Genomic DNA, 23132 nt, shown 5'->3' with positions numbered 1-23132 from the left:
AACCTATTCCCTGTCGGGAGACTGAAAAGATTTGTCATTGATCCTCAGATCCTCAAAAGGTTCTACCGAGAACCATCGAGAACATCACTGCGAATGGCCCAGTACGTCACTGGGGCCAAGCTTCCTGCCATCCAGGACCTCTATACCAGGTGGTGTCAGAGGAAGGCCCTAAAAATGGTCAGACTCCAGTCACCCTAGTCATAGACTGTTCTCCCTGCTACCACCACACGGCAAGCGGTACCGGGGTGCCAAGTCTAGGTCCAAGAGGCTTCTAAACAGCTTCTACCCCCAAGCCATAAAACTCCTGAACATCTAGTCAAATGGCTACCCAGACTATTCGCATTGCCCCCCTCCCCTCTCCACACCACTGCCACTCTCTGTTGTCATCTTTGCATAGTCACTTTAATTAACTCTACCTACATGTACAGACTACCTCAACTAACCGGTGTCCCCGCACATTGACTCTGTCCCGGAACTCCCCTGTATATATTGTTATTTTTTACTGCTGCTCTTTAATTACTTGCTACTTTTATCTCGGTTAGGGGCTCGTAAGTAAGCTGTTGTATTTGGTGCATGTGACTAATACAATTTGATTTGATCTTTATGAAATGAGTAAAACAGTATGTAAACATTATTATAGTGACCAGTGATTCCATGTCTATGTACATAGTGCAGTAGCCTCTAAGGTGCAAGGTTGAGTAACCGGCTAGTGACAGTGATTAAGTTCAGGGCAAGGTATTGGGTGGAGACCACCTTGTGTTGGCTATTTAACAGTCTGATGGCTTTGAGACAGAAGCTTTTTTTCTCTTGGTCCCAGCTTTGATGCACCTGTACTGACCTTGCCTTCTGGATGATAGCGGGGTGGACAAGCCATGGCTCGGGTGGTTGATGTCCTTGATTATCTTTTTGGCCTTCCTGTGACATTGAGTGCTGTAGGTGTCCTGGAGGGCAGGCAGTGGGCCCCGGTGATGCGTTGGGCAGACCACACACCCCTCTGGAGAGCCCTGCGGTTGCGGGCAGTGCAGTTGCCGTATCAGGTGATGATACAGCCTGACTGGATGCTCTCGATTGTGCATCTGTAAAACGTTGTCGACGAGGGTCTTAAGAGTCCAAGACTAATTTCTTCAGCCTCATAAGGTTGAAGAGGCACTGTTGCGCCTTCTTCACCACACTGCCTGTGTGGGTGGACCATTTGATTGTCAGTGATGTGTACGCAGAGGAACTTGTACACAGAGGAGCACCTTCTCCACTGCAGTCCCGTCGATGTGGATGGGGGCGTGCTCCCTCTGCTGTCCCCTGAAGTCCACGATCAGCTCGTTAGTTTTGTTGACATTGAGGGAGAGGTTATTTTCCTGGCACCACTCCACCAGAGCCCTCACCTCCTCCCTGTAGACTCTCGTCATTGTTGGTAATCATTATTGGTTGTTTCGTCTGCAAACTTTATCAATGTGTTGGAGGCATGGGTGAACAGGGAGTACAGGAGGGGGCTGAGCACTCTTGTGGGGCCCCTGTTTTGAGGATCAGCGAAGTGAAGGTGTTGTTTCCTTCCATCCAAAATTATATACAAAAACCTCTGTCAATTGCTTCAACTGGTTGCTGCCAAACTACTCTTTCCTTGTCTGAACGAGTCAGAAAATGCTTTTCTACACAAAATATGTCCTACTTTGCATTCCCTATAATCACCACCTAATAAACCATGATCTACTTACAAGATCTACAGTATGTCATCATGTTCATGATCTACAGTATGTCATCATGTTTTAATGCTTTATATCAGCATAAATGAAATCTGTCCTAACAATTTCTGAGTAAACAGACCCATTTGAAACTACAGGTCCCTTACTATTATTCAGTGCTGATTTACACTTAAGCTAGGCAGAAGGGTTTGCAATGAATGCATCAGGGTCCATTTTGTTCAGAACACTGGGTACATATTAACCAATGTTTCAAGGGAGCTTATCAAATATGCATAAAGATGTGTTCTCTGCAAGCCAAGGGTAGGCATAATGAATGAGAAACCATGTGAGATCCCTGAATGACATTATTTTAAAACCTGCTACTTATATTTATTTTCTAAGCAGGATTTTTTACCATCAAGATCCTTTTTCTGTCTAAATAAAAGTTAAATCAATTTAAATATCTCCTTTCATCCCCTTTAAACATGGGACTGCAAAGACACCAGCCATTCCATACTGGAATCCCGGCTGTCCATAGTGACTTTGTCAACATTTGACAGCAGCATACTACCCTGCATCCCACTGCTGGCTTGCTTCTGAAGCTAAGCAAGGTTGGTCCTGGTCATTCCCTGGATGGGACACCAGATTCTGCTGGAAGTGGTGTTGGAGGGCCAGTAGGAGGCACCCTTTCCTTTAATCGAAAGATAATGTCCCAGGGCAGTGATTGTGTAGGGTGCCGTCTTTCGGATGGGATGTTAAACGGGTATCCTGACTCTGTGTGGTCACTAAAGATCCCATGGCACTTATAGTAAGAGTAGGGGTGTTAACCCCGGTGTCCTGACTAAGTTCCCAATCTGGCCCTCATACCATCATGGTCACCAAATCATCCCCAGCTTACAATTGGCTCAATCATCCTTCCTCCTCTCCTCTGTAACAATTCCCCAGGTTGTTGCTGTAAATTAGAATATGTTCTCAGTCAATTTCCCAGCGGATTAACTTACTACTTTTATGGCTTGTTCGGCACATGTTATTTTACCTATTCAAATCGCCTTTCCCTCCCAACTCCATAAATTATTTTAACAGAGCACACGCCTGTTTGACCCTATTACCACTTCTGCCCCTGTACTGTCAGATGACATTAACCACAGGGCTCTCCAGAGGGTGATGCCCTGCAGGACATCTACAGCACCTGGTGATCAAGAAGATCTTCAAGAATCTCAGTCAGACGAGCGACGGCCTATTCACTCCGCTACCATCTAGAAGCCGGAGAGAGTACCGGTGCATCAAAGTCAAAGCTAGGACTGAGAGACTGATAAACAGCATCTATGAACCTTAGACACTGTCACTAGCCAGCTACCACCTACAGTGACCGTTTGTAGTGTATGGTGGCAGATTGTGGTAAATTGTGTCATTCATTGCACCACACAAGGGGGAGTTAGAACGCTGCTCTTATTGGTAGTCTAAACTGTTGCACAAATTGCTATATTTTCCTAAATCAATGGAGGTGTGAATGTTTCAGTCCGAGAGTCTCTTCTCTGGCACTGGAGTCCTGCATCAGGCAACAACCAAAAAATAGCTGGCAGTGCCCCTGGAGTTAAGAGAGAACTTGGCTAATATTACACTTGACCTGTGGTCTGATGATTTTCAAAAAATAGACATGGCTGTCTTTTGGTTTCTCTCCCTCTAAAAACATAAATAAATAACTCAAATTAACAAACAGTCTTTATTTATCACAGTGTGAAAGAGTGATAGCCCCTGAAACACATAGTCCTTTTCTGATGTGAAGAAGAAACGTAATGAAAGAGAGTTCAATGAAGATTTGTCAGCATAAAGCTAAATGATTCACTCATTCATTGGTGGCTTTGCATCAAAATAAGTACCAACATTCTTTCTGATCATCTTTGATCAAATGTAAACTCTTTGATGTTTCCTTTATGTGTCCTACCAATTATTATTGGATTATTCACCATGGCAACCAACGGTATTTCTTAGGGTTGGCTTTTGTGGAGATCAGACCGTTTTCATTAGCAGGGATATTTGTGCGTTTTTGACCAGATGTAAGTCAGAACAAATACTTATTTCACTTTTATAATATTCCTGTTGCTATTGTTATATGTAAATACAAGAAATGTGTATGTAGAGGGGTAACTGAGGGGTAAATGTAGAGGGGTAAATGTGTATGTAGAGGGGTAACTGAGGGGTAAATGTAGAGGGGTAAATGTGTATGTAGAGGGGTAACTGAGGGGTAAAGGTAGAGGGGTAAATGTGTATGTAGAGGGGTAACTTTCTTCACCAGTTCTCTTACCATTTTGTACAATTGTGTGAATAGCCTAACAGTTGGTGTAACTGTAATGTTAATTCTGTTGAGAGCAATTATGATGTGTTATTTTTGTCTTATTGTCAATTGTGTATAGAGATTGTTGACATTAGTGTTTAATTAATGTAATATTGTTTGTTGGATTTACATTGTAGTCATTTTCTGTTTCTTTTATCCTGTTTCCCTCTGTACACAGATGACATGTATACTCTGGTTCATCATTCAACTCCTAGACTGGGCTTCTGTGTCTGTCATCACTCTTTGACCAGAGTGCAGTCTGGTATCTGTTTACTCACAGTGGCCTATCCACACATTAGAGAGCACCAGACTCCATTTAAATAATGTAACTTATTTTGAACGAAAGCCTGGAAGGAGTAAGTCACTCAGCTAGTGCTGTTCCTGCTTCTATTGCCTATTCTCATTGTTCTTGGTTTACAGTAGTGATGGACAGCTGGAGGCATTTTGAAAACATGTTTTCAAACAATTGTTTTTCACAAGTGTGAACTCTGCATTCATTCAATATGTTGGAATACAAAAGAAGCCATCCACCCATGATGGGCTATTATAGCAGCACAATAGACTCTTGCCAAGAAGGAGATCAAGAAGGAGGGTAAAGGAGGGTAGGGGGATTATTGTATTTAAATACACTGCACAGTAGCCTAATAAACATGCCTTTTTTTAATCAAATTCAATAACATATTTCTAACACGGTAGATGCTGTGTTTTTGGTTGATGGCCAATATTAAAAACAGTCAAATGTATTCACAAATTCAATCGCTTTAGCTGACATATTGCGGTTTATTCGTTGTTTCATTATTTAAGGCTCCTTTCCCTTTTCTGTGCTGGAGTTCTTTTAAGAATTCAAAATAAGCCTTTCACCTTTGATGGGCTATAGCAGGATAATAGACCGTTGCTGGGTTTAGGGACTTTAAATGTATTCATGGGGTTTGCGAGGCATGTCACTTCACCCATCTCTTTTGCATAGCCCACCAAATACACTGTTTTCTAACCACATCTGGATGGATCCATTACGAATTACTATGGGACTAAATATCACTCTATAACAGAAATATTGGAATAAAGTAGGCTAATGAAGGCAACAAATTGTTACTCACTGAAACTCCCAAAGTCATCCAATTGTTATAGTATGATTAGAAGCAATAGCCTACCCGTGTGTGGTCAGCACCGTTTTGTGCTGCTCTGAGACAATCATGGGAACTGGTCTTGATAAATCAATGAGATTTTTATTTTCACTGAATCTCCATTTGGGTGTTGGTCCATTAGGGTGTGGAAATGTTAGGATCATTTTGCTCTTCACTTGCAGTCACTCCCGCCCATTCACGCCGTACGCCATATTGTCCTAATGGAAACCCTGAGGACTACATAGGCTACTGTAAAATGCATTTTAATTTTTTCGTGGAACAGAATCACCATAATAAAATTAATGAATCAAATTTTAAAAATATATATATCATATAGTCTGTTCTAACAAAATAAGGTTTTACAGTCTCTAGTACAGTCCATATTAAAAACAGCCAAATTACATTCCTGAATTCAATCGCTTTAGCTGACATGTTGAGGTTTATTCATTGTTTAAATATTCACGGTTCTCTTTGTTATTTCATTTTATAACTAAAATACTTTTATGTATTTAAAGACATGGATGACTTGTATGCTGTGTGATGACATGCACAAATGAATGAATGATTGATTGATATACTGTATATTGAAGTTGGCCTGTATGCCAATAAGTACGTTCCTCTAAAACAGCTACAGAAAACAAGTCTCTTAGGCCTGTCATGTCAATAACTTAGCTTCTCAAAGATGCCTTCTCACCCCGCAAGCTGTGCTGCAGTATGACGCAAGTTTTAAAGGGATAACTACTGTGGTACTCTACTCTGCACCTTAGAGACTGCTGACCTATGTACATAGTCATTGAACACTGGTTACTTTTATAATGTTTAAATACTATCTTATTCACTTCATATGTACATACTGTATTCTGGTCATGGCTCATCCTACATAACTACTGCTGTACACACCTTTTCTATTAATATACTGTTCATACTGTTTAACTCATTTCCTGCAATTCTATCCATTTTGCCATGGTATTTTGTACTGTGTATTTAAATACTGTGTTCTCGACATAGCTCATTCAAATATTTCTACTACTGTACATTGCATTTTAGTTACACTATTTATACACACCACATGTTTATTTATAGACTGGATTCTTGACATAGCTCACTGTAATATATCTACTGCTGTACATATCATTCTTAATTTATCTTGTGTAAATTAATCCGGTGTATGTACGTATAGATTGCATTTGGATTACTGTTACTGTGGTATTTGGGTTGTTAATTGGATTCGTTCTGACATTTCTTGATTTGTTTTGTGTGTGTACTTGTTTGACATTTTACTGCATTGTTAGAAACTAGTAACACAAGCATTTCGCTGCACCCGCTATAACATCTGCTAAACTGTGTGCACAACCAATGAACTTTGATTTGATTGTCTTAATCTTCAGAAACAAGAGTTTTCCTTCTGTGGAGGTCGAGTGATTCTGTGATCACTTGGCACATAATGAAGTGAGACACTTATTTTGGGTGCAGGGGGCTAGCAGCAAGAGGGGTTGGTAGTGGGGTATTGCAAACCATGCTTCCCGAGATGTCCCCTATTAGAGGAATGTATGGATGAAAATCTGATTTTAATCATACAGTCAGATAAGTTGGGAAAACTGAAAGGTTGATATACAGCGCACACTAATTGTGGTTGAATTTGCTGGATTTGTCAGATTTGCCATTCAGTGGGTACAACACAAAATAACTTTACTTGGAAAATAAAATGTAAGTAATTCGCTCTAATTTGGCATTTCTGATAGCACACACTATATCAACATTACCAGAATGATCTGGTGTTTTATTAGGCGTTACGGTACAGACAGTATGTTGCAATAGTGCATGGTTTCCCTTGATCAATTGATCTGCATCTGTTGAGAGGTTTTGTACCTTTGAGCCATACATACCACACCCAGAGAGGCTGTGAAGTCATGTATACTTACAGGAGGTCCTGAAAAAGAATAAACACAAAAGGGCTAAAGTTAATACACTTTTTCAGAGGTCCAACATAAACAGTATATTCAAATGTCACTTAGATTCATATCCCCTCTAGCCTGACGATTCAAAAAAAATGTTCCTCTGCTCTGTTGTTCGCTACATACTTTTGGCTGAGACTGCCATCATTGAAGTAGTTTGTGGTGAAGAGAGACACGAGGGACTTTGTACAAAACAAAGTCATCAGCAATTGGGTCGTCTTTAACCAATCAAAGTATCAAAACCAATGACGGATTTTCAAACCGCCACGTGTGTTCTAGCTCTGGCTCAACCCATCTGTTTCTGGACCAATCAGACATCCCTGAATGTGTTCGCATTCAGTGAAGGGTCGGGGAGGTACTCAGATACAGACTCATTAAGAAACTAACGTCTGTGGGCATGGCATAGCGTTTGGCCAGAGCAAGGAGTGTGGGTAGCCAGGCAATATCCCCTCAGTACATAAGCAGATGTACAGGAAACACTTCCACAGATAACCCAAAATATCTTAAATATACACATTCATTTAAGTACTGCATACCGGAATTTGAAATATAAAAGACAGACAAGACATACCCAGTTTCAATACCCACTACACCAAGGCATTATATTTCTGCATAACTGCAAAATCATAGCTTTATTTTTCCCCGAGGCATATAACCCTGGCAGTGTGACAAAATACTTATCCGTAGTATCTACTTTCAACACTGTGGGCCAACAATGACAGGGGCTTGGGTGGTCACATGGTCACGTGTCTCATGATTTCATTGCTTCAAGGGTTTGCAAACTTGTTAAATGCCCCCTTTTTGCGAGGTGATACTTTATTTCTCAATCACTTCTTCTCAAAGGGATCTGCACTATTGCACTTCAGGCTTCACTTCAGAACCCTACAAATCATTATTGGTCTTCGGCTCTTATTAGGGGAGCCCAGCTAAAACAAACGGTGGGATTTTTTTTAATAAGCCTTTTTTCACTGGTCTTCCTTGTGACTGAGGTTAAGTATAAAGCGTTCCGGCTGCAATTCAATGACATTGTTTTATCGATCGTTGAGTAGGGCTACTTATTTTATGTTTTTTTTGTAAAAGGCGGTATGTTGTTGTTACGGTTTTCTTCCGTCGAAAGAGAGTCGGACCAAAATGCAGCGTGGTTAGTTAGATACATCTTTAATGAAGAAAAAACATGAACAATACAAAAACAACAAACGGAATGTGAAAACCTACACAGCCTATCTGGTGACAACTAACACAGAGACAGGAACAATCACCCACGAAATACTCAAAGAATATGACTGCCTAAATATGGTTCCCAATCAGAGACAACGATTGGGAACGATAACCTGACTCTGATGACAACCGCCTCAGGCAGCCATAGACTATGCTAGACACCCCACAAAACCCCAAAAACAAAAACGCACCACAAAAACCCATGTCACACCCTGGCCTGACCAAATAAATGAAGACAAACATACTATACTTCAACCAGGGCGTGACAGTTGTTGACTTGGTTCTTGGTTGTATTCCAGCATTAATGTTCAGTCTGCAGTTCAAACAACAATGAGGGATGGGGCTGGAGAAACATAACCATATTCTACATGAATCAATGGCTGTACATAATTCAATTTCACTCGGAACTGAGATTGAAATCACTAAAATACAATTTTACGTCATTTTTCCACCGTGACCCATCTACTTTCCCAAGTGTGGGTCTCAAACTTGTAAAACACGTAATGTAATACCTGATACCGGAATTGTGACATACTTAATATTCGGAGTCAATTTTTGACCACTGTAATTATTAATTAATTATATATATATATATTTTTTTACAGGGTCTATTTTACAGATGAGCCCTGCATAAATACCTCAAACACATACAATATACACTATACAAAATTACAAAATATATTAAGAAAAGCATACACATTTATCAACATATAGAGGTCTCTGATCATGACTCTGAACTGACCCAGGGGGACCATCTAATTTCAGAGAGCTCTGTATGGTGTACACAACTCTGTGGAAACAGAAGGGTTCTCCAAGAATTGCTATGCTTTATCTTGGCCAGGTCGCAGTTGCAAATGAGAACTTGTTCTCAACCAGCCTACCTGGTTAAATAAAGGTTAAATAAAATAAAATACAATTTTAAAAGCCTGAGACCGGGTTTGGTAATTTGTATGTCTAAAAGTATAAATGATGATAGAGACAGGAATTGTCTTTGCTTTGTAGATAAAGACAAGAAAATGCTGCTCCCTCCTTACATTCAAAGAGGTCCAACGCACTTTTTGATATAAAACACAATGGTGAGTTCTATAAGCATCACCAGTAATAAACATAAGGGCACAATGGAAATCAGCATCTAGTGCAGGGTTCCCCAACTGTCAGCCCGCGGGTGGTTTTCTGAGCAAAAAACATTTTGTGTGGAATTTTCATTTGTTTAACATAAAAGACGGTAAAAACACCAGGAAATCTGCTCCAAGTGATTTTAATTTAATACATCTGTTTCCAAGTATTCCCAGGCATAATAGAGAGACACGTGATCATATAGAAATGTAAGCAAGGTTTGAAATGATTATGTTTTAGTCAAATATTATATCTGTTTGGGCTTCTTGCAGTCAATTTGCAGTCTACAAATTATTTGAAATTATGTTCTGGCCCACCGACCATCCGCTCCAGAAAAAAATTGTCCCGTCATACTTGTCATACTAGTCATTACAAATGCATTTAAATCTGGATTATAGGACCTAGAAAAAAGCATGCATATTTATTGGTTTGCATTTGGCATTAACTTTAGATTCAATAGTGACCTCTGCATTGCTTGAAAATCTGACTTCAAATGTGAAGAAGCTTGGCCAACTAATGGAGCCGTGGAATACAACGCTGTATCATCTGCATACAAATGAAAATATAGATTTTTGTACAGCATTAACAATGTTATATGTATAGATTGTAAACAGTAGTGGGCTGAGTATCAAACCTTGGGGCACCCCTTTATATAACTGAAGGTTGATTTAAATGTATTTTTTTATTTAATGCATTTCACATGGCACCCCAGCCAAACCCTAACGATGCTGGGCCAATTGTGCACCGCCCTATGGGACTCCCAATCACGGTCGGTTATGATACAGCCTGGAATCAAACCAGGGTCTGTAGTGACACCTCTCAAGTGACCCCAAATGACCACTTTAATAACCAACAGCTCACATATTTTGGGGACATAGATGCTAAGAGTGCATGAAGCCATAAGAGAAGATCTTACATAAATAGACAGCCCTCCCCCTTTTTTTCTATAACATCAAAAAATGGCAATAACCTTATCCATAATCAAATTATTTAGACAGGTCTCTGAGATGACCAGAATGTCGGGGTTAGTGTCATGCACCCAGACATCCAGAAAGTCAAGTTTAGACATCAGGCTTCACACATGTATTTATATGTAACAATCCAAGCTCTCTGTGAGATTTGAAAACAGTAGGAGTATCAATGTGTCACACAAGAGTCAATAAAACTGGATGAGTTAGCCACAAAGGCTTCCTGATTGGATTCAAAGTTGCAGAGCTAATATAAGAATTCAGGTACATGTGCACAAGATTACTATTGACTTGTAGCCAAACGAATGCTTGAAATAACACTTAAGCATTTTATTTCTGATGGTTTTCTTTTTGAAAGAAAAATGGCCAACATGGTCCTAACCGGTCTATTGTTTCAGTCCCTCGGCCTTCAGCTGATGTGGAAAACAGTAAGCAGGTTTTTAATTTTCAAAAAGTCATAGAAGATGAGGTCTTATCTGCACTATCTGCTATAGATTCTAAGAAATCATTAGGCGCTGACAATCTGGATCCATATTTACTCAAGTGTGCGGCACCTATTATTGCTGGTGTAGTGACGCATATTTTTTATCAAACATTTGTTGTAGGAAAGATTCCTAAATCTTGGAAAACAGCTTTTGTTTTACTACTCCTCAAGGGAGGTGATGGTAGTGAATTGGATACTTATCGGCCCATCTCTAAGATCTCCTGTTTGGCTAAAATTCTAGAGGCAACTACAAACTTATTTAACTGTTAACAATACTCTTTCTAGTAATCAATCTGGCTTCAGACCTAAACACAGTACTATTACGGCCACTGTATTGTGGTCTGTGGAAAAACATTCCACAGACCACAATCAACAGCCTGATCAACTCTATGCGAAGGAGATGTGTCGCGCTGTATAAGGCATATGGTGGTCACACCAGATACTGAATGGTTTTCTGATCCACACCCCTATCTTTTTTTTAAAGGTATCTGTATATATATATATATATACACATTGGGGCAAAAAAGTATTTAGTCAGCCACCAATTGTGAAAGTTATCCCACTTAAAAAGATGAGAGGCCTGTAATGTTCATCATAGGTACACTTCAACTATGACAGACAAAATGAGAAAACAAATCCAGAAAATCACATTGTAGGATTTTTAATTAATTTATTTGCAAATTACGGTGGAAAATAAGTATTTGGTCAATAACAAAAGTTTATCTCAATACTTTGTTATATACCCTTTGTTGGCAATGACAGAGGTCAAACATTTTCTGTAAGTCTTCACAAGGTTTTCACACACTGTTGCTGGTATTTTGGCCCATTCCTCCATGCAGATCTCCTCTAGAGCAGTGATGTTTTGGGGCTGTTGCTGGGCAACACGGACTTTCAACTCCCTCCAAAAATGTTCTATGGGGTTGAGATCTGGAGACTAGCTAGGCCACTCCAGGACCTTGAAATGCTTCTTACGAAGCCACTCCTTCGTTGCCCGGGCGGTGTTTTTGGGATCATTGTCATGCTGAAAGACCCAGCCACGTTTCATCTTCAATGCCCTTGCTGAAGGAAGGAGGTTTTCACTCAAAATCTCACGATACATGGTCCCATTCATTCTTTCCTTTACACGGATCAGTCGTCCTGGTCCCTTTGCAGAAAAACAGCCCCAAAGCATGATGTTTCCACCCCCATACTTCACAGTAGGTATGGTGTTCTTTGGATGCAACTCAGCATTCTTTGTCCTCCAAACACGACGAGTTGAGTTTTTACCAAAAAGTTATATTTTGGTTTCATCTGACCATATGACATTCTCCCAATCTTCTTCTGTATCATCCAAATGCTCTCTAGCAAACTTCAGACGGGCCTGGACATGTACTGGCTTAAGCAGGGGGACACGTTTGGCACTGCAGGATTTGAGTCCCTGGTGGCGTAGTGTGTTACTGATGGTAGGCTTTGTTACTTTGGTCCCAGCTCTCTGCAGGTCATTCACTAGGTCCCCCCATTTAGTTCTGGGATTTTTGCTCACTGTTCTTGTGATCATTTTGACCCCACGGGGTGAGATCTTGCGTGGAGCCCCAGATTGAGGGAGATTGCCTGGTGCAGGTCTACAATTTTGTTTCTGGTGTCCTTTGACAGCTCTTCTGTCTTGGCCATAGTGGAGTTCGGAGTGTGACTGTTTGAGGTTGTGTACAGGTGTCTTTTATACTGATAACAAGTTCAAACAGGTGCCATTAATACAGGTAACGATTGGAGGACAGAGGAGCCTCTTAAAGAAGAAGGTCTGTGACAGCCAGAAATCTTGCTTGTTTGTAGGTGACCAAATACTTTTTTTCCACCATAATTTGCAAATAAATTCATTAAAAAATCCTACAATGTGATTTTCTGGATTTTTTTCCTCATTTTGTCTGTCATAGTTGAAGTGTACCTATGATGAAAATTACAGGCCTCTCTCATCTTTTTAAGTGGGAGAACATGCACAATTGGTGGCTGACTAAATACTTTTTTTGCCCCACTGTTTCTGTATTCCTAGTTATGTGAAATCCATAGATTAGGGCCTAATGAATTTATTTAAATTGACAAATTTCCTTATATGAACTGTACAATTATTGTACATTGCGTTTATATTTTTACTCAATGTATTTATGACTTTTGTACAGTGATCTCCATATGAAAGTCATCATTCTCAGCTACTGGAAAATACATGTTGGGAGGATGAAATCATATATTTATGATATTGATGTACTTACTGTACTGGTCAAATTAACCAGTAACATGTCAGCCGAATCGAACATAAGGGAAGGGTTAATTGCCTCTCATTTACGAACCACAAATTAACTATGGTCCCCTGTATACGCTTCTATATATCTGCCTGCACATGAACACTGATACATAACCCATAAGAAGCATGTGTTATTCCAAGGGTGCTAAGAACACTTAAAACAATCCATCATGAAAGCAATTCAATCCAGCATGATTATTCACCATTTGTTATCACACACTTCCAAACTGGCAATGCTTGTCATTTGTTTCTATGCGTTTCCCACACTGTAATTGACAACGGTATTTCACCATGTGACAGTCGCTGGCTTCATTGTTACCCACATGACAGGGGAATTTGTTATTACTCTCTGAAGTGACTGAGGTTATAGTGTGTTACAATGACAGCTGCATGGGCCTAGCCCACTTAAAACATATTTAAATGTAAACTTTTTTTTATTGATGATGAATAATTTAATTTCTATAACTTGTTCAAACCTGATTTTTTTGGGGGGGCGGGAGGAAAAATAATTTATGACATTTTCCAGAAGTGGTATATTTTCAAAACTCCTAGTACAAAGGTCAAACTGATAACAGTTCTAATGCCCCATATCTTATGTTCAGAACCTTTGATTTAGTATTCATTGGAGTAGAACACATCACATTCATGCAAAATATACATTTTTGGGAAAATGCATGAGGACAATTTAATCCAATTATATTTTTGAAGTGCTGAATAGAAGGAATAGATGATAAATATCATCCATACAATATTTAACTATGTACCAGTATGAACCTTTTTTTGAAGTTTACCTCAACCCAATTTTATTACCAGATTTGTTTGTATCCAATGAAAAGTTTGGAGCACGTTGAGAAAAATGTCAGTCTTACCGTTTCAGTATCCGTATATAGTACATACGTAGAAGAAATTGTCCGATATAGGGATATTGCGGCATGTATTGTAAAGCAGAAGCTTATGGTAAAAAGGTATTGGTGTAGCCTGGTGTACAGTATGTATTTCCATTTCTGCCCCATGCAACAGTGAACAAGAAACTTTTCTATGTGACTTGTGACTAACTGTTTAAGTATCATCAGCTAAAACAATCAGTTTACAGTATATCAATGAAATTCAGAGAGTGGAATATACTGTAATTTACCAAAGTATTTCATCAGTGCATTGTACACTACTCCATAATTTCAAATGGTATTACAGAGTAAGTGACTACACTTTGTCTTATTGTATTGATGCACACAAGCTGATGGGGGAAGATTATGTAGAATTTACAGCCACATCCATCTATTATTGGTTACCGAATTATTTTGATTCAGTAGTTATCAGTTTTGAGCAGTATGATTTAAGTGATAGTTAAATGGATTGTTAACATATTACAAGAAAATCATATCAAAAGTAATGTGAATATTGCATTGTGACACACAGATCATTCGATTGAATATGTATGCAAATTGAAAGTGTGACTTGGTGCTGTAAACAATTGACTTTGTGAATGTTTTTAAAGGTAAAGGTACTTAGAGTTTAGAAACATGGCTATTTTGTTGACCTGTTTAGATTTTTATACGAAGAGTTGTGAAAATATACCACATACTATATAGCAAAATGCACCAAAGTGATTAAAAAAAAGTGTTCTTTGTGGGCAGGTATAATGTTATAAATTATGAAACTTCTCAAAGAGCTGTGACATTTTACAGACAAAAAAAGGAAACCTTCTAAATAACGCAGTCCAATGTTGACCACCCACTAGGTCTGCCTGCAGTCTCAAACTGGTTAATGACATGGAGTTCTTGACACAAACTGTCAAGCTTCATTTCCATAGGTTCACTATGAACAATCAGTCAAGTCCTAACAAAGTGTCCCTTTTAGTAGTAATGTTTGTCAAAACACAATTTCGTTTTTTCTAATTTGTTCTCCCAATTCAATGAACTTGTTTCTCTAGGAAAAACACAACAGGGGGAAAGCTTGTTCCACTTGTCAAGATACTGTAGATCACTGACTTCAATGCATACACATATTTAATTTGTCGGGGGAGAACTACACCTTAAACATGCTTTTAGATACCTACTTTCTTCTACAACCCCCATAAGGCATAGTGCACACAGATTAAATAATGAAAGTTATTTGATACTGGGGAATATTTAGTTCTAAAAAGTAGGTGGTACAGAGCTTTACATTCGGTGGCAATAATGCAGTACAGTATAGGTCTCTGACATCTGTACCAAGGAACTACTTTACCCTGGATTTACCCCAGCAATCTATGAGAAGTACACATGCTTTATTCCCTTTAATCCCTTAAAACAGATGTGACATATGGGAATGTTCCCTGATGATCGAGCTGTCCAGAGGTTTGTGGGCATTACAGAGATTCTGGAAGAGAATTGACAGTCCCCCGAGGTCATCTGTGGTTGATGAGATGAGGAAGCAAAATGAAACGTGTCCTCTCTAACCTGCCCATAGGTGACCCACGTGTTGTAGAATTGGCTTGTTTCCGCTGGCCTAACAACAAGCTCCACAGGCAATTTTGGGATTAGGCTATTATCATAACCTAATGAGAGTGATTGTCGTCCTGTTTTGCATTGTCTGCTCTTTAGAGGCCGCTGTGCCACTGAGGACACCATGCGCTACGTGTTAGCTTGTTTCTGGTAGATTTAGCTGCAGGAAGTTACTCTGATTCTCAGCATTTGCCTGAAAAGTGTTGGTGTTGTACTTTCACACAATATTGACATTTGAAATTAACATTAATAGATGTTTATTGGAAGGGTTGCATTAAACAATGCCGAAGTATCGTCTACAATTGAACTCGGCTGAATTATTGAACCAGGATCTGTGGTCCAATGTCTTCCTTAGATTTCTGTGGTTCTTATGCTAAACCCTAAACACTACCTTACTAAAAACAGGGACCTCATTTTGTCCTCCCATTCAAATTGCTTTTGAGAGCAATACCTTTGGTCCAATGCATGGCCAACATGAAGTCGCAACATAGCAATGTGCAAGGCTTCAATGTCCTTTATCGCTTTTAGCCCTGTGCGTTGCGGTGAGGATGTACGCCTGTCATTTATATATTCCCCCTGCTAATTCAAAATAGTATCCTTTCATAGCACTTCATATCTGTAGGAGTGTCAACACGAACACGTATCCTCCCAAATAGGCTGGGCCTGGGCTGCTCTGAGGTTGGTGAGTCAGCTCAGGAGAGAGAAGAAAATCTCACTTGGAGGTCCAGCCAACTTGGAATAGATCTGTGAGTGCACACACTTACCAGGTTCGCCATTCCGGCCTCTTCTTCCCCGCTTTCCTGGCGGGCCTGCATAGAGGGAAGCACAAAATATTTCTGGTCAGGGCTTCCATTCTTTCTTCAGTTTTCTATTCTATAATTTGCGAGGAGGAGGAGACCGTGTCAAAATATTGTGTTTGGATCTTCTATGCACCTCAAGGATCCCAAGGTTCATTAAGCATTTAGACACAATTTAGAAGCAAGCTCAACTGGAAATGGGGACATACTCTCTTGCTGAAAAAGTGATCCTTTTGGTTTCATCTGTTTCTTTTTCGTCGTGTTATTATTAGCTTGGATGCCCTGATTTCTAATTTGTTTTTGCAACAGTCATTTTCAGATTCTGTCTTCTCTTGCGCCTTTCGTGAACAGCATCAATTTGTTAATGCTCAGCCGGAAGAGTAAAACAATTACACGCATTGCTAAGTTTGACATGCTGGGAACTCGACTGCAGTGCTTTCCGGATGACCTCTGGGGATGTAGTAAGAGCCGCTTGCCCAAAATGTAGCTTCTTCATGGGGGAAATGAACATGCTTTGCTATGGGGGGCTGGATGTCAAAACCAGGTTTATCTCAAGGATACTCTGGAAGGCTTATGGTTGTTACAGTATTTAAATACATGTCTTGAAACGTAATTGACTTTTCAACACAGAACTAAAACGGGCCTGCCATAATCCATCATCATCTGAGGAGGTCAAATCTAAACGAACCAAGCAAGACAAACCTCACCTCTCAGTTGTCACTACAGATTTCTATCCAGATCTACACTTTATATACAAACATATGTGGACACGCCTTCAAATTACTGGATTACTATTTCTAATTACTATTTCAGCCACACCCGTTGCTGACAGGTATATAAAATCGAGCACACAGCCACGGAACCTATATAATAATATAATAATATATGCCATTTAGCAGACGCTTTTATCCAAAGCGACTTACAGTCACGTGTGCATACATTCTATGTATGGGTGGTCCCGGGAATCGAACCCACTACCCTGGCATTACATTACATTTAAGTCATTTAGCAGACGCTCTTATCCAGAGCGACTTACAATTCTAAATTCCATGCATGACTTATTCAATTGGAATTCATCAGATACTGTATGTAATATAAATCCATCAATGTTTTTCTTCTTCTTTTATTAGGTATGCACAGACCCCCAAAACTCAAATGGATTGATTGCCTTTCAATCTCAACACAGCTGGTGTATCATCTCTCTTGCCATCTGACATAGAGCACAGGGCCCACAGAACATTACAAGCGCCATGCTCTACCAACTGAGCTATATAGACAAACATTAGCAGTAGAATGGCCTCACTGAAGAGCTCAATGACTTTCAACGTGGCACCGTCATAGGATGCCACCTTTCCAACAAGTCAGTTCTTCAAATATCTGCCCGGATGGACCTGCCCCGGTGAACTGTCATTGATGTTATTGTGACATGGAAATGTCTAGGAGCAACAACAGCCACACAAGCTAACAGAACGGAATCGCTGAGTGCTGAAGCGCGTACATTGTGTGTCCTCAGTTGCAACACTCACTACTGAGTTCCAAACGTCCTCCGGAAGCAATGTCAGCACAAGAACTGTTCATTGGGAGCTTCATGTAATGGGTTTCCATGGCCGAGCAGCCACACACAAGCCTAAGATATACCATGCGCAAAACCAAGCGCCGGCTGGAGAGGTGTAAAGCATGCCGCCATTCGACTCTGGAGCAGTGGAAACGCGTTCTCTGGAGTGATGAATCACGCTTCACCACCTGGCAGTCTGACAGACTAGGTTTGGCGGATGCCAGGAGAACACTACCTGTCTGAATGCATAGTGCCAACTGTAAAGTTTTGTTGAGGAGGATTAATGGTCTGAGGATGTTTACCATGGTTTGGGCAAGGCTCCTTAGTTCCAGTGAAGGGTTATCTTAACTTTACAGCATACAATGACATTCTAGACGATTCTGTGCTTCCAACTTTGTGACAACAGTTTCCTGTTTCAGCATGACAACGCCCACATGCATAACACGAGGTCCATACAGAAATGGTTTATCGAGATTGTTGTGGAAGATCTTGACTGGCCTGCACAGAGCCCGGCCTCAACCCAATTGAACACCTTTGGGATGAATTGTAACGCCGACTGCGAGAGGCCTAATCGCCCAACATCAACATTCCAAGATGGCGTAGCAGTAAGTCGTCCTGTCGTATCGTGTCCCTTGTATATATCGTTTCTTTTTCTTTTTCTTTTTTACATATTTTTCTTTGCATATCTTTAAAAACATTTTGCTAAACCTAAGCTTCCAAATACTCTCCTGCAACCCGCCTCACCCAATGTAGCTACTTTTTCCTAAAGTATTTATATTTACTTCGGAACCGGAACCCCTCAACTGAAGCTAGCCAGCTAACCACCAGCTATGCTAGCGGTCTTCAGCTAACCGGTCATCAGCTAACCTTTAGCTCGGAAAGCTCTCGCCAGTTCGAACAACGCGATGCTAACCAGAGCATGACGGACCTATTTATTTTTTATCCCCGGATTCCCACCGCAAACGGAACATTTTTCAGCTGGATCTTCACAACTAGCTATCTAGCTAAACCGCAACCCCGGATGATTACTCCTGGCTAGCGTTTCCACCCACTTAGCTTGAAGCTAGCCCGGCCAGAGCACCTGTGCTTACCACCGTAGCATACTCCTGGGCTACAATACCCGGGCCCACGACCGGTCTATTGATGTCACCGCATGAAGAGGAATAAACAGACTCACCCCATCGCGACGTCCCCCAATGGCTAACTCTCTAGCCCTTGCTATCTCCTTGCTTGCTAATTCGGCCTGCTAACTGCTAGCTTGTTAGCACTGGTCCGCTAACTGCTACCTTGTTTACCCCGGCCTGCTAACTGTTAGCTTGTTAGCACAGGCCTGCTAACCGTCTGCATCGCCGCGTCCCAAACACTCACTGGACCCATATGTACTTTCTATCTCTTTCCGATGTTTAATTTGTGTATACCTTCCGGAAACCTGCCTCACCCAATGTGATATGGAATCGCTATTATTTGTAATTTTTAGAACACACTCAAGAACCTCCAGAAGCTAACCAGCTAACTAGCTACAAGCTATTTAGTCATTGTTAGTTTTTTAACCTGGATAACACTCGCCAGTCCAGCTTCCCTGCCCCATCCACCGCTGCCCCCTGGACACTGATCACTTGGCTACATAGTCCATTAATCACGGTACTCCATTCTGCTTGTTTGTTTTATCTGTCGACCCCGTTGCCTAGTCAACGCCATTTTACCTGCTGTTGTTGTGCTAGCCGATTAGCTGCTGTTGTCTCACCTACTGTTTTAGCTAGCTTTCCCAATTCAACACCTGTGACTACTGTATGCCTCGCTGTATGTCTCTCTCAAATGTCAATATGCCTTGTATACTGTTGCTCAGGTTAGTTATCATTGTTTTAGTTCACAATGGAGCCCCTAGTTCCACTCTTTATACCCCTGATACCTCCTTTGTCCCACCTCCCACACATGCGGTGACCTCACCCATTACAACCAGCATGTCCAGAGATACAAACTCTCTCATCATCACCCAGTGCCTGGGCTTACCTCCGCTGTACCCGCACCCCACCATACCCCTGTCTGCGCATTATGACCTGAATATATTCTACCATGCCCAGAAACCTGCTCCTCTTATTCTCTGTCCCCAACGCTCTAGGCGACCAGTTTTGATAGCCTTTAGCCGCACCCTCATACTACTCCTTCGCTGTTCCGCGACTGATGTGGAGGTAAACCCAGGCCCTGCATGTCCCCAGGCACCCTCATTTGTTGACTTATGTGATCGGAAAAGCCTTGGTTTCATGCATGTCAACATCAGAAGCCTCCTTCCTAAGTTTGTTTTACTCACTGCTTTAGCACACTCTGCTAACCCTGATGTCCTTGCCGTGTCTGAATCCTGGCTCAGGAAGGCCACCAACAATTCAGAGATTTCCATACCCAACTATAACATCTTCCGTCAAGATAGAACTGCTAAAGGGGGAGGAGTTGCAGTCTACTGCAGAGATAGCCTGCAAAGTAATGTCATACTTTCCAGGTCCATACCCAAACAGTTCGAACTACTAATTTTGAAAATCACTCTCTCCAGAAATAAGTCTCTCACTGTTGCCGCCTGCTACCGACCCCCCTCAGCTCCCAGCTGTGCCCTGGACACCATTTGTGAATTGATCGCCCCCCATCTAGCTTCAGAGTTTGTTCTGTTAGGTGACCTAAACTGGGATATGCTTAACACCCCGGCAGTCCTACAATCTAAGCGAGATGCCCTCAATCTCACACAAATCATCAAGGAACCCACCAGGTACAACCCCAACTCTGTAAGCAAGGGCACCCTCATAGACGTCATCCTGACCAACTGGCCCTCCAAATACACCTCCGCTGTCTTCAACCAGGATCTCAGCGATCACTGCCTCATTGCCTGTATCCGCTACGGAGCCGCAGTCAAACGACCACCCCAGAAACGCTCCCTAAAACACTTCTGTGAGCAGGCCTTTCTAATCGACCTGGTATCCTGGAAGGACATTGACCTCATCCCGTCAGTTGAGGATGCCTGGTCATTCTTTAAAAGTAACTTCCTCACCATTTTAGATAAGCATGCTCCGTTCAAAAAATGCAGAACTAAGAACGGATACAGCCCTTGGTTCACTCCAGACCTGACTGCCCTCGACCAGCACAAAAACATCCTGTGGCGTACTGCAATAGCAGCGAATAGTCCCCGCGATATGCAACTGTTCAGGGAAATCAGTACACGCAATACACGCAGTCAGTCAGGAAAGCTAAGGCCAGCTTCTTCAGGCAGAAGTTTGCATCCTGTAGCTCCAACTCAAAAAAGTTCTGGGACACTGTGAAGTCCATGGAGAACAAGAGCACCTCTTCCCAGCTGCCCACTGCACTGAGGCTAGGTAACACGGTCACCACCGATAAATCCATGATTATCAAAACCTTCAACAAGCATTTCTCAACGGCTGGCCATGCCTTCCGCCTGGCTACTCCAACCTCGGCCAACAGCTCTGCCCCCCCCGCAGCTCCTCGCCCAAGCCTCTCCAGGTTCTCCTTTACCCAAATCCAGATAGCAGATGTTCTGAAAGAACCTGGACTCGTATAAATCAGCTGGGCTTGACAATCTGGACCCTCTATTTCTGAAACTATCCGCCGCCATTGTCGCAACCCCTATTACCAGCCTGTTCAACCTCTCTTTCATATCGTCTTAGATCCCCAAGGATTGGAAAGCTGCCGCAGTCATCACCCTCTTCAAAGGGGGAGACACCCTGGACCCAAACTGTTACAGACCTATATCCATCCTGCCCTGCCTATCTGAGGTCTTTGAAAGCCAAGTCAACAAACAGGTCACTGACCATCTCGAATCCCACCGTACCTTCTCCGCTGTGCAATCTGGTTTCCGAGCCGGTCACAGGTGCACCTCAGCCACACTCAAGGTACTAAACGAGATCATAACCGCCATCGATAAAAGACAGTACTGTGCAGCAGTCTTCATCGACCTTGCCAAGGCTTTCGACTCAGTCAATCACCATATTCTTATCGGCAGACTCAGTAGCCTCGGTTTTTCGGATTACTGCCTTGCCTGGTTCACCAATTACTTTGCAGACAGAGTTCAGTGTGTCAAATCGGAGGGCATGCTGTCCTGTCCTCTGGCAGTCTCTATGGGGGTGCCACAGGGTTCAATTCTCGGGCCGACTCTTTTCTCTGTATATATCAATGATGTTTCTCTTGCTGCGGGCGATTCCCTGATCCACCTCTACGCAGACGACACCATTCTATATACTTTCGGCCCGTCATTGGACACTGTGCTATCTAACCTCCAAACGAGCTTCAATGCCATACAACACTCCTTCCGTGGCCTCCAACTGCTCTTAAACGCTAGTAAAACCAAATGCATGTTTTTCAACCGATCGCTGCCTGCACCCGCATGCCCGACTAGCATCACCACCCTGGATGGTTCCGACCTTGAATATGTGGACATCTATAAGTACCTAGGTGTCTGGCTAGACTGCAAAATCTCCTTCCAGACTCATATCAAACATCTCCAATCGAAAATCAAATCAAGAGTCGGCTTTCTATTCCGCAACAAAGCCTCCTTCACTCACGCCGCCAAGCTTACCCTAGTAAAACTGACTATCCTACCGATCCTCAACTTCGGCGATGTCATCTACAAAACTGCTTCCAACACTCTACTCAGCAAACTGGATGCAGTTTATCACAGTGCCATCCGTTTTGTCACTAAAGCACCTTATACCACCCACCACTGCGACTTGTATGCTCTAGTCGGCTGGCCCTCGCTACATATTCGCCAGACCCACTGGCTCCAGGTCATCTACAAGTCCATGCTAGGTAAAGCTCCGCCTTATTACATTTACATTACATTTAAGTCATTTAGCAGACGCTCTTATCCAGAGCGACTTACAAATTGGTGCATTCACCTTATGACATCCAGTGGAACAGCCACTTTACAATAGTGCATCTAAATCTTTTAAGGGGGGGGGGGTGAGAAGGATTACTTTATCCTATCCTAGGTATTCCTTAAAGAGGTGGGGTTTCAGGTGTCTCCGGAAGGTGGTGATTGACTCCGCTGTCCTGGCGTCGTGAGGGAGTGTGTTCCACCATTGGGGAGCCAGAGCAGCGAACAGTTTTGACTGGGCTGAGCGGGAACTGTACTTCCTCAGTGGTAGGGAGG

The 23132-nt window shown here is 41.8% G+C and overlaps 1 protein-coding gene across 1 annotated transcript in view; it reads right to left on the bottom strand.

Annotated features, from left to right (window-relative positions):
- Positions 1-6942: 6942 nt before the first annotated feature.
- Positions 6943-23132, bottom strand: part of LOC127915558 (collagen alpha-1(XXV) chain-like) — a 156544-nt gene continuing 140354 nt past the window's right edge. The window contains exons 3-4 of the mRNA XM_052495803.1: positions 16399-16443; positions 6943-7065 (exon numbers count right to left, since the gene is read on the bottom strand). Of these exons, the coding sequence (XP_052351763.1) occupies positions 6971-7065; positions 16399-16443 (140 nt within the window). The 3' untranslated portion in view covers positions 6943-6970. The remainder of the gene's footprint in view (positions 7066-16398; positions 16444-23132) is intronic.

This window comes from Oncorhynchus keta, chromosome 35 (assembly GCF_023373465.1).
Source record: "Oncorhynchus keta strain PuntledgeMale-10-30-2019 chromosome 35, Oket_V2, whole genome shotgun sequence".
NCBI classification, from domain to species: domain Eukaryota; kingdom Metazoa; phylum Chordata; class Actinopteri; order Salmoniformes; family Salmonidae; genus Oncorhynchus; species Oncorhynchus keta.
Note: the sequence above shows the minus strand (reverse complement) of the source record. Positions and strands in the feature narration are given on the sequence as shown.